At 33.5% G+C, this 13,813-nt stretch overlaps 1 protein-coding gene across 1 annotated transcript in view; it reads right to left on the reverse strand.

Moving 5' to 3' along the window:
• Positions 1-13,813, reverse strand: part of Efhc1 (EF-hand domain containing 1) — a 53,301-nt gene that overhangs the window by 15,167 nt on the left and 24,321 nt on the right. The window contains exons 6-7 of the mRNA XM_046458559.2: positions 9,766-9,986; positions 2,598-2,738 (exon numbers count right to left, since the gene is read on the reverse strand). Of these exons, the coding sequence (XP_046314515.1) occupies positions 2,598-2,738; positions 9,766-9,986 (362 nt within the window). The remainder of the gene's footprint in view (positions 1-2,597; positions 2,739-9,765; positions 9,987-13,813) is intronic.

Raw genomic sequence — 13,813 nt, forward strand, 5'->3', positions numbered from 1 at the left:
CTAATCATTCTGATGGGCGAGGGAACAGTTCATTGAGGTAGTAATTGGCACTTCCCGGATTACTGAGGAGGCTGAGCACCTTCTCATATGTTTAAAGGCTTTTTTGATATTCTCTTTTATGAAATGCCTGTTAAGAAATGAATTGAGCTGGGTGCAATGGCACACACCTGTAATCCCAGCGGCTTGGGAGGCTGAGGCAGAAGGATCACCAGTTCAAAGCCAGCCTCAGTAACTTAGTGAGACCCCAAGCATCTTAGCAAGACCCTGTTTCAAACTAAAATATAAAAAGGCCTGGGATGTGGCTCAGTTGTTAAGTACCCCTGGGTTCAATCCCCCATACAAAAAAAAAGAGGGGGTGGGGGAGAGAAAGAAGGAAGGAATGAAGGGAGGAAGGAAGGAAAGGGAAGGAAGGAGAAGAAAGGGAGGGAGGAAAGGAAGAGAGGAAGGAAGGGATGAGTTGAGATTGTCCTTCACATATTTTGGATATGAGTTCTTAGGATTTCTGTAGCACACATTTTCTCTCATTCTGAGCTTGCCTTTTTTACTCTCTCAATGGTGGTTTTTGTTTTTGTTTTTTTGGTGTGTTTTTGGTTGTTTTGTTGAGGAACAGAAATTCTTCAACTTAATGTAGTTAAATTTACCCATTTTTAAAACAAGTACTGCTTTTTGGTTTCTACTAAATAAATCTTCTCTACTACGAATTAAGATTATACTATCATTAAGAAGTTTTATTGTTTCACCTTTCATATTTAAATTTTCAATCTATTCAGGATTAATTTTTATTTTTGGTGTGAAGTAAAGTTCAAATATTTTTATTTTTTTTCCATGTGGATATACCTGTTCTGATATAATTTATTAAAAATAACTTATTTCCTAACCTCTCTGTAGTGCCATATTTGCCATGTATCTTACACATATAGCTCTGTTTCTGGGCTGACTATCCTAGTCCATTGGTCTAATTATCTATCCTTGCACCAAAAATATATTGATTTCATTACTATAGCTGTATAATACATTGAGATGTTTTGTTGAGAAAATCCACTGATCTGATTCCCTTCCTACAGTGTTTTGGCTATTATTGATGCTTTGCATCTCCACCTAAATTATAGAATTGGTATGTCAAATTGCAAAAGTAAAAACACTTTGGGATTTTGGTTACCACAACTTTGAAATCATGGATAAATTCGGAGCAAATATTTTTGTAATACTGAAATTTCTAACCAATGAATATAATATGCCCCTTCATTTATTTAGGTCTTCTTTAATTTTCTTTATAATGTTTTAGGTATTATGTACCTTTTGTTTGATTTATTTCTAGGAATTTAATATTTTTGGTGCTATGGTAAATGGTATTTTAAACTTTTTTTGTTTACTGATATTTGTATTGACTTTACTAACATAGAATGTAGATTATTTTTATTTTCTACATATAAAACCACTAATTTTGGATAATGAAATTTTATTTTTTCCTCTTCAATCCTTATGCATTTCTCTGTCCTTTCCTATCTTATTGCCATAGCAAGAAATTCCAGAATAATGTTGAACATAGGTGTGAGAGCAGTCTTGCCTTGTTCCTAACGTCAGGAAGTATACTGCTCACATTTCCTCACTATGTATACTGTTTACAGTAGATTTTTGGCAGATTGCCTTTAAAAGATTAAAAAAATAATGTTTTATTCTCTATTAAAAGATTTGTTTTTAAATCATAAGAGACTAATTTTATCAAATGCTTTTCAGAATCTATCTTTTCTCTTTTATTCTACCAATATGACTATTTTTCAAAACTAAAATAGACTTTTTTGGTTTGGTTTTCAGTTTTTGCTGAAATTCTCTATCTTATTGTTTACCTCCTTAAACATGGTTTTAAAAATGTTTGAGTTTAGCTGAGCATTGGTGGCTCACATCTGAAAGCCCAAGTGGCCTGGGAGGCTGAGGTAGGAGGATTGCAATTTCGAAGCCAGCCTCAATAAATGAGCAAGGTGCTAAGAAATTTAGGGAGACCCTGTTTCAAGAACTAAAAAGGGCTGTGGATGTGTATCAATAGTTAAATGCACCTGGTTCAATCCTTCGTACCAAAAAAAAAAAAAAAAAAGTGTGAAGTTTAATTTTGAATTTATGTCTATTTTCAATCTCCATGCTCTTAACCACAATCACATAACCTCTAAAAGGCAGTGTCTATTAATATGGTATGACTCAATTTCTTACATTTAATGAATATAAAATATATCAAGCTAGATATCACAGCTAATAATAAAATTTAGTAAGACATTACTAAATCATATTACCTGGAAAGATACATAAATACATAAATTATTTGAATACAGCACAAAATTTCATAATTGCTTACTAAAGAGGCAACAAGGTCTGTTGAAATTTGAAGAATAAAAGAGAGATTAATGATCTAAAAAAGGTTCATGGGGGAGAAAGGACTTCAGGACTTTAGCTAGGTCTTGGTTCAGGGGGACTATACTCAGTATTATTCAACCTTCTTGAAGACTAGGGTCTAGATTCAGTACTTGTTTTAGTAAAAACAGACAGGCAAATTGGACAAGAGTACACAATTCTAAGAACAGGAGGTACATAAAAATTTGACTCACCAGTGCAGCCAAATAACGAAGCACCTTGTTGTCATTCATCAGCATTTTAATAACATCTTTTCTTGGAGCTTTTGGAATAAGAGCAAAGCAATTCTGAGCAGAATCTTCAATTAATCCATAACCATTGTAAGGAGGTAATTCCTAGAGATACACAGGAATCAAGAAGTAAAGCAGATGCTATTTGTGTTAAAATTACATTAAAGCCAAGTACGGTGGCTCATGCCTATAATCTCAGCAACTTGGGAACCTGAGGCAAGAGGATCAAAAGTTCAAAGCCAGCCTTAGCAATTTAGCGAAACACTGTCTGAAAATAAAATTTAAAAAACCCAAACACTAAAAGGAGCTAGAGATGTGGCTCCGTGGTTAAACTGAGTTCAAACCCTAATACCCACCCACAAAAAAAAAAAAAATTACATCAAAGTTTAAAAAATCCTCTGGGGAAAAAAATCCTCTGGAAAACACTTATTCAAAACCAATTGCACTATATACAAATTCAATCAGAAAAAAATAAAATTCCATTCTTCCTTTTTATGATGTTTACTGCTCACAGAAATGACTAATGATGCTACAATGTAACTGCTAGGGCTAGAAACTATTAGTGATGCCCCCTGATTACTTACTACCAAAGCAGGACCTAATCCTACTCTGCCAGTGAAAATGACCTTATGGTCACCCTAAGATGGTAAGACCCATGGGTCTCTCTGGTCTCTTTGTTTTAGGATGCTGGCCTCAGGGTGGCAGATCTGAAAACTCTTTTCTCAGATCACCCAAGTGTGCATGCATTTCTGTGTAAGTTGTAGGTGGCAAAGGGGTGGTCAGGACTTTATTCATACATTTTTTTCTATTTACCTCTATATTTTTAATATTCTTATTTCTTAATTTTTGCCACACAGGAGAGGATGGCAGGTATACTTTTTGAGAACTCAGACCCTTTGTCTACATAGAAGAGCTTAAAGCATCATTATAAAATGCTGAAATCTGTTTACCTAAAATCTTAGGTCAGAGACTAAGTTTTCATCTTCCACATCAATACTAGGCAAACATCAACAATCTTCTTTTTCTTTGACTCTTTTTTTATCATGTACACTCAGGGAACTCAGCCTGTGTGTATGTGAGTGTGTGTGTGTGTGTATTTTTATATATATGTATATATAAAAAATATATAAATATATATTATTTATATATATTTGTAAATATACATATATTTAATATAAATATATATTTAATGTATATACATATATTTAATGTAAAAAATTATTTATAATATATATTTTAAACTTGTACATGCTTTCTCAAAATCTTTTTATATATTATATTCAGGCTCATTATCAAATTAATTCATATAGTCCCCAATTCCAGCTACAACAGGATATCCCCTCAAAAACAAATGACTCCATTATATTCATCTAAGGTATACTAATTGGAATTTCAACCCACTCACCCACTTGTTAGGACTGTAGTTAAAGGTATAATAATGTCCAGAATATGACTAGTGGATTCAGCAGGTGGACAATGGCCTAATTTGCTTCAATTGCAAAATCAATACCCAATAAATATTCAGGTTATTGTGACAGAGGGACCTCTGGCTGAGATATGACACATTAAACATTTGAGTTTCTCAAGAGGCCAGGCAGAAATATCAAAGTGGTGGTCCTGAATTTACTCTGCATATGTATCAATATATAAAGGGAACATCCTGATTAGAGGTGCAATCAAGGGTTGAGGAATTTTCAGAGAGGCATTTATAGGTCTCTGAACCTTATTCTCTCAAATTCCCACTTGTATTTCCTGAATCACACTTAATTTCCCCTGAGTAGAGTAATGACATTTCCTAAATATCGGTCGTCATGGCTGGGGTCCTGGCAATTTGCTTCTTGCACTTCTAAAATAGATAAGCCACTCTGACCATGGGACATCATCATCACTCCTAGATTTTCCTGTTCATATGATATTCCTACCAGAGTTATGCCTGAGCTTTCTTAACCAAGCTACTATACTTTGAGCCTGAGAGTCTCATATTCCTTCAGATATTCTTTTTAGGGACAACCCCAATCAGATTAGCTTTCTTAACACTGGTTCCTTCCTTTTCCTCCAGATGGATCCAGCCAAGATAAAATACATGTGGTCGTTGGATCTATAGTTACTTACTCTTGACCTAGCAGAGCAGTTTGACCTAAAAGTGCCTTGATTCTCGAATGATATATACCCAGTTTATATTTACTACTGTCCTTGGCCATTGGTTTGGCTCTAGCTTTATCTATCTCAATCCTGCTACAGCTTCCCATACTTGTTTTCCATTTATGTTGTTTAGAGTTAAAATAAATGATGTGTAATAACCAAGGATGATTCATGTAAGGACTGAAAGATATTTGCTTCTTGATAACTGGAGCTTTCTTACTCTTCTCTAACAAAGATTTTCAGAGATTGGCAGAGAATTTATTAATATGAGAATTATATATTGTGGAGAAGTCACTAAAAATTAACCAATGCTATGGTTAATATGCCATATGTATGGATGTTTTATTATATATACAGTTTGTTTCTATTAAACATAGAAGCAAGAAGAAGGGGAGAAAAACAAACTAAAATCTACAGTGGTTCTTCAGTTATCTCTGTTCTTTATCCAAGCTTTTCATCCTTTTTTTCCCCTTAAAAGACAGGTTATTGGGGTGGGGGGTGGAGATCATAGTAATGATTATGAGGGTATGAGGGACAGAGGTAACCTAAGACTCAAAAGCTTTCATTGGGTTAAAAGATGGATCAAAGCCTTTTCATTAAGGGCATTACTATGTTGTAGTCCCTGTCCATACTACCTCCTTCTTGTATGAATTTTTGATGTATAATAGAAATTCCTTGTGTCTTACAATGGGCAAATACCTTAAACTATCATTTTGCCCTGTCTTTATCTAAAAACTAAAGTGGTAGAATAATTTGTTTCATAAAAATCTAGATCTTTTCCTATGATATTTTCTCTGTAGTACATCAACTTCTGCAAAACAATTTTAGCATCAGATGATTAATTATAATTCTTAATCAGTGAACACTCTTTTATGAGTTTTATCAGAGAAAAAACTGACAGCAGGAGCTACCACATTTCCTTCCAGAAATGTTATTGCTCATGGGAACTTATAGTCTACCAAAATCCAAATTCTTCTTTTTAACTGGTTTTATGAAACATTGTTTCTGAAAGACTTGTCTAAAGACATCTGCTGCCTTCCTGGGGAACATAACATATGTTTCCCAGGCAGTCTTCCATAGTCCAGTTCAAAAAACATATTACATATCTCCTATTTGTTAGGCACTGCAATAGGTGCTAGGAGCTGAAAAATGAAAAAGAATATAGTCCCTGGCCTCAAGGAAGTTATAGTCCAGTAGAAAATATTCATAAACAGAATTTTTAATATAACTGATGAGTGCCAGGGAGGAGGGAGGCATAAAATACCCCAAGAGCAGAGACAAAAAGCTTTTATTATCCTTGACTAGAACTTTAGAGAAGCTTTCCTGGAGGAGAGAAAGCCAACACTGAGTGTTAAAGTATAAAATGAGCCATGTGAAGGGATGATGGAAAAGTGGTTCAAGCAGATGGAAGAGAACAAGAGAAAGTTTGGCAGAATGAAACAGAACATTCTATTGGCAGAATCTCATGTAATTTAGTATGATTATTGGCTAAGTAAAAGTAAGAGAAGAAGGAAATGAGGCAGAAATGAAGGGCCTGGGCTGGAGGAATTCAATAATTCCATCCTTTCATTTATTCCTTTTGAGGAGAAAAAGCCCAATGATGTGGTTTTATGCACACACCAGCAAAATAAATATGGTGGTAGGTATTAATATCCTATTTTACACATGAGTAACAGTCATAGAGAGATTTGTATGAGGTGCTTCTGTACAAACAGGTATAACAAAAAGCCGGTTTTCTTAGTTCATGATATTATACCATCTTAATACCTTAGATACTTCTTCAATTTACTATATATGTAATTTTTATAACTTGCAATTTTCTTTTGAAATTCTTTAAAAATATGTGCTTTGGATAAAATTCTGAAGGTTCATGTTTATCAGATCACTACTTTGGCACATTATAAGGTGCTATGAACTTATTCTCAGGTCAGAGTAGACTTCTGGAATACACAGAATTGTGTGTCCCACTGTGGCTCTAAGAAAGCTATGTTGCAACGAAAGGTCATCTTCCAACATCTTTAATTAATCAGTCTTTGTTTTGCTCCCAACCATTTTTGTGATATGATAAATATGATGAATAGGAAAAGAATAATGAAATACCCTAGGGTCTGAAATTTTAAAAGATGTCTCTTTTTTTAAAAAAAATCAAACTGAATAAAAATGTTATAAAAATAATACAAGGGAAAATTTGGGGAAGATGCCAAAGTAGGAAATACCAGGACTCACTCTCTCTCTACCTAAACAACAATTATACTGCAGAATCTGAGGTAGTAATTTTAAAATTCTGGAGTCTCTTGAAGACTTGTAACTTTCAGAAGAAGGCTTAGGCAGTAAATTGGTGAATTTTCATAAATTTCAGCTCTTATACAGTAGCAGCTACCAATCCTATACTCCTCAACCCTGCGGTAAGCAGACTACATTAACTTGCATACAACCAGCAGGAGCCAGAGGAGGCAAAAAAAATTACTCTGTCCTCCAAATATTGGGGATTTGAGTATGGATCAGTGATGGCTATTTCTGATCACAGAGAATTGACAAACAGGCAGATGGCCATTGTTGTTGCACCTCCCTGCACTGCTACAAGCCATTCCCTCTCAGAGGAAGTAACTCTAAAGGTCTGGTATCTCATTTCCTGCATTTCACTATTCTTTTTCCTCTTTTGGAAGCTTGATACTAACAAGAAGGACATTCAAAAACAACTGCATATACAAGGAAAAATTTTAAATTACTGCATAGGAAATATGCAGAAGAGACCCCAAAAGACCTTCATTTTATACCCCAGGCTGATACTTGACACAGAAACTGCCTACAATAATTGAAAATAAAAGTAATGAAAACATAACAACAACAACAACAACAAAACCCCAGCAAACTATAGAGAAAGAGAAGAATCTGATTTCCGGAGTTACCATATTATTAAATTTATATGTCCAGTTTTCAACAACAACAAATTACAGGGTATACAAAGAACTAGAAAAGTATGGCCCTTTCAAGTGGGGAAAAAAATTCAATAGAGCAATCCCTGAAAAAAACTCAGATGGCAGATTTACTAGACAAAGACTTTAAAACAACTGTCTTGAAAGTACTCAAAGAACAAAAGGAAGATATGAAAAAAAGTCAACAGAAACATACATGGACAAAATGGAAACATGAATTGAAAAATAAAATACCCAAAAAGAAATTATGGAGCTGAAAATTAAAGTTATTCAAATGCAGACTTGAATCAGCAGAAGAATCAGTGAACTTGAAGTTAGGATAATGGAATTTATTGAGTCTAAGGAATATAAAGGAAAAAAATGGGGGAAATGAACAGAGTTTAAGGTGTCTGTGGGAATATGCCAATATATGCACTGTATATGTCTTAGGAAGAGGAAAGAAAGAGAAAGGATAAGAGATAATATTTGAAGGAAATAATATCTGGAAAGTTTCCAAATTTGATGAAATCCATGAATAAAAATATCTAATGAGCTTGATAAACAAGATAAATTCAAAGAGACTCACACCGTAAGATATATTATAATCAAACTTTCAAAATACAAAGATAAAAAGAGAATCTTGAAAGCAGCAAGAGAGGGTATCTTGTCACATACAAGGGATCATCAATAAGATTTTCAGCAAGTTTATTATCAGGAACATTGAAGGCCAAAAAGGCAGTGGACAAAAAATATTCAAAAGAACAAAATTTATCAGCCAAGAAGACAATATGCAGCAAAGATGCCCTTCAAAAATGGGAAAGAAATTAAGACATTCTAGACAAACAAAAGTTGAGGGAGTTAGTTGCCACTACAACTGACCTGCAAGAAAAGGAAGTCCTTCAGGGTTAAATGAAATTAAAGGATGCTATGTAGTAATTTGAAGATGTATGAAGAAATAAAGATCTTGATAAAAGTGAATACATAGAGACTCATTAAAAGACTAATATATTACATTTAAAAATTGTCTAAAAGCTAGTATTATTGTAACTTTGATTTGGAATTTCCTGTTTTCTACATAATTTATGAGGGTTGGGGATGTGGCCTGGTAGTAAAGCACTTGTCTAGCATGCATAAGGCAAGGCCCCAGGTTTGATCCCTAGCACACACATACATACACACAAAACCACAATTTAAAAGAACTATTTAATACCACTGAACTTCTAAGTGATCAAGATGGTATGCTGGTGCGTATTTGATCACAATAAAAATAAATGAAAAATTTAAAAAATAAAATGTTTTTTAAGCAATGCCTGCTTTGATACAAAAAGAAAAATTAAAGTCAAACATAGGAGCATAAAAAGGAAGTTCTCTGGTCATCTGCACCTCCACATTCCCACATGTTGAACCAACTGCCATTAATAATGTAGCTGACATCCCTCCAGGTTTTTTCCTCAGTATATATAAGCAGATATTATATAGGGGAATTTACAAAAATAGGATCATGTTATAAATATAAATACACTTAAAATGTATTATGCACATTGGACCATGTTAGTACACACAGACTTACTTCCTCTTTTACAGGCCCTTAAGTCTTCTAATTATATGGATTAACATATCTTAATTTAAATTGTCAACCACCTTATACTTTATTTCACTATAAAACACATATCTCTTTGTCTTCAAAAACATATTTTCTAGGCCAAAAGTATGTAACGTTTTATTTTTAAAAATCAAAATGATGACAAACCACCTTTCAGAAAAATTCTGATTGGCTTTCCTATTAATAGTATGTGAAAATTCACATGCCTTCACATGGGCAAAGATTGGATATTGTGAATCTTTTTTAAATTAGACAAACTCAAAAATATTATAATTTTCAATCCATTTCTTTGATTATTAGATTGAAGGTCTTTTCATGTGTCAATTGGCTACTTATATTTCTTTTGTGAACTACTCTATTACATATTCTTCATTTGTTTTTTAATTGAGCATTCATATAGGAGTTCTCTTTTAATTTTTTTCAATTTCTACATAAAGTAATTTTTTTCTCACCATACTCAGAACTACTATACCTGTTTTACAGGAGGTGGTTCCTGCTTGCTCACATCAATGCGTGGTAAATCAGAAATTCCAAACTTCTCTTTGTAGAACTGTCGAGTAAATGGATCACAATCATAAATGAAAAAATTTCTCCCAAGGATAGTGAGTGGTTTCCCAACAATAAAGTCTTTGGCAGTGTACCATTCCAACACCTCTTGATCAGAGATTTCCAGCACACACTGAGGGAAGTTCTCTAACATAAGGTGGGATTAAAGAGAAAAGAGGAAGGAATGAGCATAAGGGGAAAAAACCCTGGCACATGAATTGAGTATTCTTGAGAACCTGGGGCAGTACAGTTTTTTGCTTACATTCCCACAAGGTTGTGTTTTTCCATCTATTGACAGGACACACAAACAATATCCCAAAGGGTTTTTATAAAGTCTTTCTCCCAAATGCAGCTGGAATATCACTAAAAGTCACTAAGCTTAGCAAAATTAATGCTTAGAAGAAATCACTTCAGAAAGAAAGAACAAATGTCCTTCTCTATAAAACATATAAGATGATCTTAATGATGAGGAGGGATCCAACCAAATGAGGTACAACTTCCCACTCATTTATTCATCCAACATTTATTAGTGACTAACTATACATTAAGTGTAACACTAAGTATTGTGATTGCAATAATTGCTAATATAAATGCAATTCCTGCCTTCTTGGAGAAAATATTCTGTTTGGGGAGACAGATACTAAACAAATACACAAATAATGATTTCATTTCAGCATAATCATTGATGTGAGGACAGTGTGACGTAGTACTGGAGGCAGGGTTCAGGGACAATGAATGAGATGATTATAGCAATCTATGCATGAAGGAATTAACAAATTTTTAAATGTAAAATCAGTATTGCATTTGGGGTATATTTACTGATTATTAGTTATGGAAATTCATTGAGACCTGAGTTTCAAAATCAGTCTTTTCAGAATGGATTTACATTTGCTTTTAACAGGCAAGTGTGGGCATTACTAAACCAATCTAAATTTTCAATTTTGGATTCTGGGAACAAACAGAATATGTAAATTCTGGCTCTAAATGTGAGAATGTTGGTTTGTGGGGATTTCTTTAGAGGATTCTTTTTTCCCATTCTGTTCAGAGTCAAGACCTGAAGAAGAAAGTAAATTTTTAATTTACGACAGCAGAGTGGTTCCCTCATGATAGTTCTAAGATCCTTCTAAGATCCCAGCTTCATAGGTAGAGTCCTATCTTCTTACCCTATTTATTCCTCCTGGCCTTTTCTCCTATCTTCCTGTATATCCCTGCACAAACTCCACATCTAGTATTTGCTTCTTTGTGAACTGATGTTTTTTTCCTCACTTCTTGCCTAAGGGCTCCCTTCCTTTGTCACCATTTCCACTATGCCAGGTATAAAAAAAAGAGCTATATTTGTATTTGAAATTATAACATATTAGGGTTTCTATAAATAAACAATCTATCATATTACTGAAATGAAAGTTTCAGGATCTGCATTATGATAGGCAATTTTAGTATACAGAGCCACTAATATTATTTCTAAATGAAACATTATCACATGATATTGTGAATTCATGCTATTGATGTATATTTCTCACAGGTTATAAAGACTTTGAGATATGGCCTTCTATTAGTTTTAGATTTCCAATACCTAGCACAATATTTCCTTCATCCATAAGTATATTAAATTAACATTTTTAAATGATGGAATGAGCTACTAAACATGCTCAGAGAAGTGAGGAAAAACATTCAACTTTCTGGAATACTAAAGGTCCAACTAAGAGGTATTCCAGATTCATTTAAAAGATAAGACTCAAGTATAGAAGTTGTCTAAAGAAAAACACATTTTCAGAACCTTGTGCACTGCATTCAACAGCTGAACAGAAGGCTTTTAGTAAGCCAAACACGCATTTGACATTACCTTCAAGCAATTACCTTCAACAATGAAAGAACTTTTAGAATCTTGATACTTCAGTTATGTCCATCATAAATATATAATTTTGATTCATCTTAATGACTTAAAAGAAAACCCTGGTTTAGAGAATTTTTGAAAGACACTTCCATGGCTGTGGCTGTGGCTCAGTGGTAGAGTGCTTGCCTAGCATGTGTGAGGCACTGGGTTTGATTCTTAGCACCACATATAAATAAATGAATAAAATAAAGGTCCATGAACATCTAAAAAAAAGATACTTCCATAATTTCCTATTATACTTGGCCCTCATTGTTCATTGTTTCTGCATCTACAGATTCAACACATGCATATTAAAAGTATTTTTTAAAATATATATATATATATATATATAGCATCTGTGCTGAATGTGTACAGACATTTTTTCCCCTGGAATTATTCCCTAAATAGCCATTTATATACCCTTTACATTGCACTTGGCATTATAAATAATGTAGAGATTATTTTAAATATATATGATGATGTATGTAGTTAATATGCAAATATTATGTATTTTATATAAGGAGCTCGAGCATTGTGGATTTTGATTTCCTCAACAGGGTCCTGAAACCTATCCCCCTTGGATACTTCTTTATTTCTGTAGTGTCTGTTGTGATATTTCCTTTATCATCAGTATGTGAGTAATTTGAGTTTTCTCTCTCCTTCTCTTCATTAGTATGGTTAAGGGTCTGTCAGTTTTATTTATTTTTTCAAAGAATGAACTTTTTGTGTTGTCAATTTTTTCAATTATTTCTTTTGTCTCAATTTCATTGATTTCAGCTCTGATTTTAATTATTTCCTGTCTTCTACTGCTTTTGGTGTTGATTTGTTCTTCTTTTTCTAGGGTTTTGAGATGTAATGTTAAGTCATTTATTTGTTGACTTTTTCTTCTTTTAGGGAATGAACTCCATGAAATGAACTTTCCTCTTAATACTGCCTTCATAGTGTCTCAGATTTGTGTTCTCATTCTAAGAATTGTGTTCTCACTCTAAAAAGTTTTTAATCTCCTTCTTAATGTCTTATGGAACCCATTATTCATTCAGTAGCATATTATCTAGTCTCCAGGTGTTGAAATAGCTTTTATTTTTTATTTGATCATTGATTTCGAATTTCATTCCATCATAATCTAATAGAATGCAGGGTAGTATCTCTACTTTTTTATATTTGCTAAAAGTTGCTTTGTGGTATATTTTAGAGAAGGATCCATGTGCTTCTGAGAAGAAAGTGTATTCGCTCATTGAAGGATGAAATATTCTATATATGTCAGTTAAGTCTAAGTTTTTAATTGTATTATTGAGTTCTATAGTTTCTTTGTTTAGCTTGTTTGGCAGATATATCCAGTGGTGAAAGAGGTATGTTAAAGTCACCCAGAAGTATTGTGCTGTAATCTATTTGACTCTTGAACTTGAGAAGAGTTTGTCTGATGAATATAGATGCTCCATTGTTTGGGGCATATATATTTATTATTGTTATGTCTCTTTGATGAATGACTCCCTTAAGCAGTATGAAATATCCTTCTTTATCTCTTTTGATTAATTTTGGCTTGAAGTCTACTTTATTTGATATAAAGATGGAAACCCCTGCTTGCCTCTGCAGTCCATGGGAATGGTATGATTTTCCCCAACCTTTCACCCTCAGTCTGTGGATGTCTTTTCCTATGAGATGAGTCTCCTGGAGGCAATATATTTTTGGGCCTTTTTAAAAATCCAATCTGGCCAGTCTATGTCTTTTGATTAGTGAGTTTAGGCCATTTATATTCAGGGTTATTATTGAGATATGTGTTGTATTCCCAGCCACTTTTGATTATTTTTGGTATTTAACTTGAATTGGTTTCTCCTTCGATTAGTTTTTTTCCTTTAATGTAATACCTCCCTCTGCTGATTTTCATCATTGTTTTTCATTTCCTCTTCCTAGAATATTTTACCTAGGATGTTCTATCATGCAGGCTTTCAAGTTGTAAATTCTTTTAACTTTTGATTATCAAGGAAGGTTTTCATTTCATCATCAAATCTAAACCTTAATTTTGCTGGATATAAGATTCTTGGTTGGCACCTATTTTCTTTCAGAGCTTGGTATATGCTGTTCCAGGATCTCCTGGCTTTGA

The sequence above is a fragment of the Marmota monax genome, unplaced genomic scaffold (genome assembly GCF_021218885.2).
Source record: "Marmota monax isolate L192 unplaced genomic scaffold, Marmota_monax_Labrador192_F-V1.1 WCK01_AAM20220418_F8-fsc00191, whole genome shotgun sequence".
In the NCBI taxonomy this organism is placed as follows: domain Eukaryota; kingdom Metazoa; phylum Chordata; class Mammalia; order Rodentia; family Sciuridae; genus Marmota; species Marmota monax.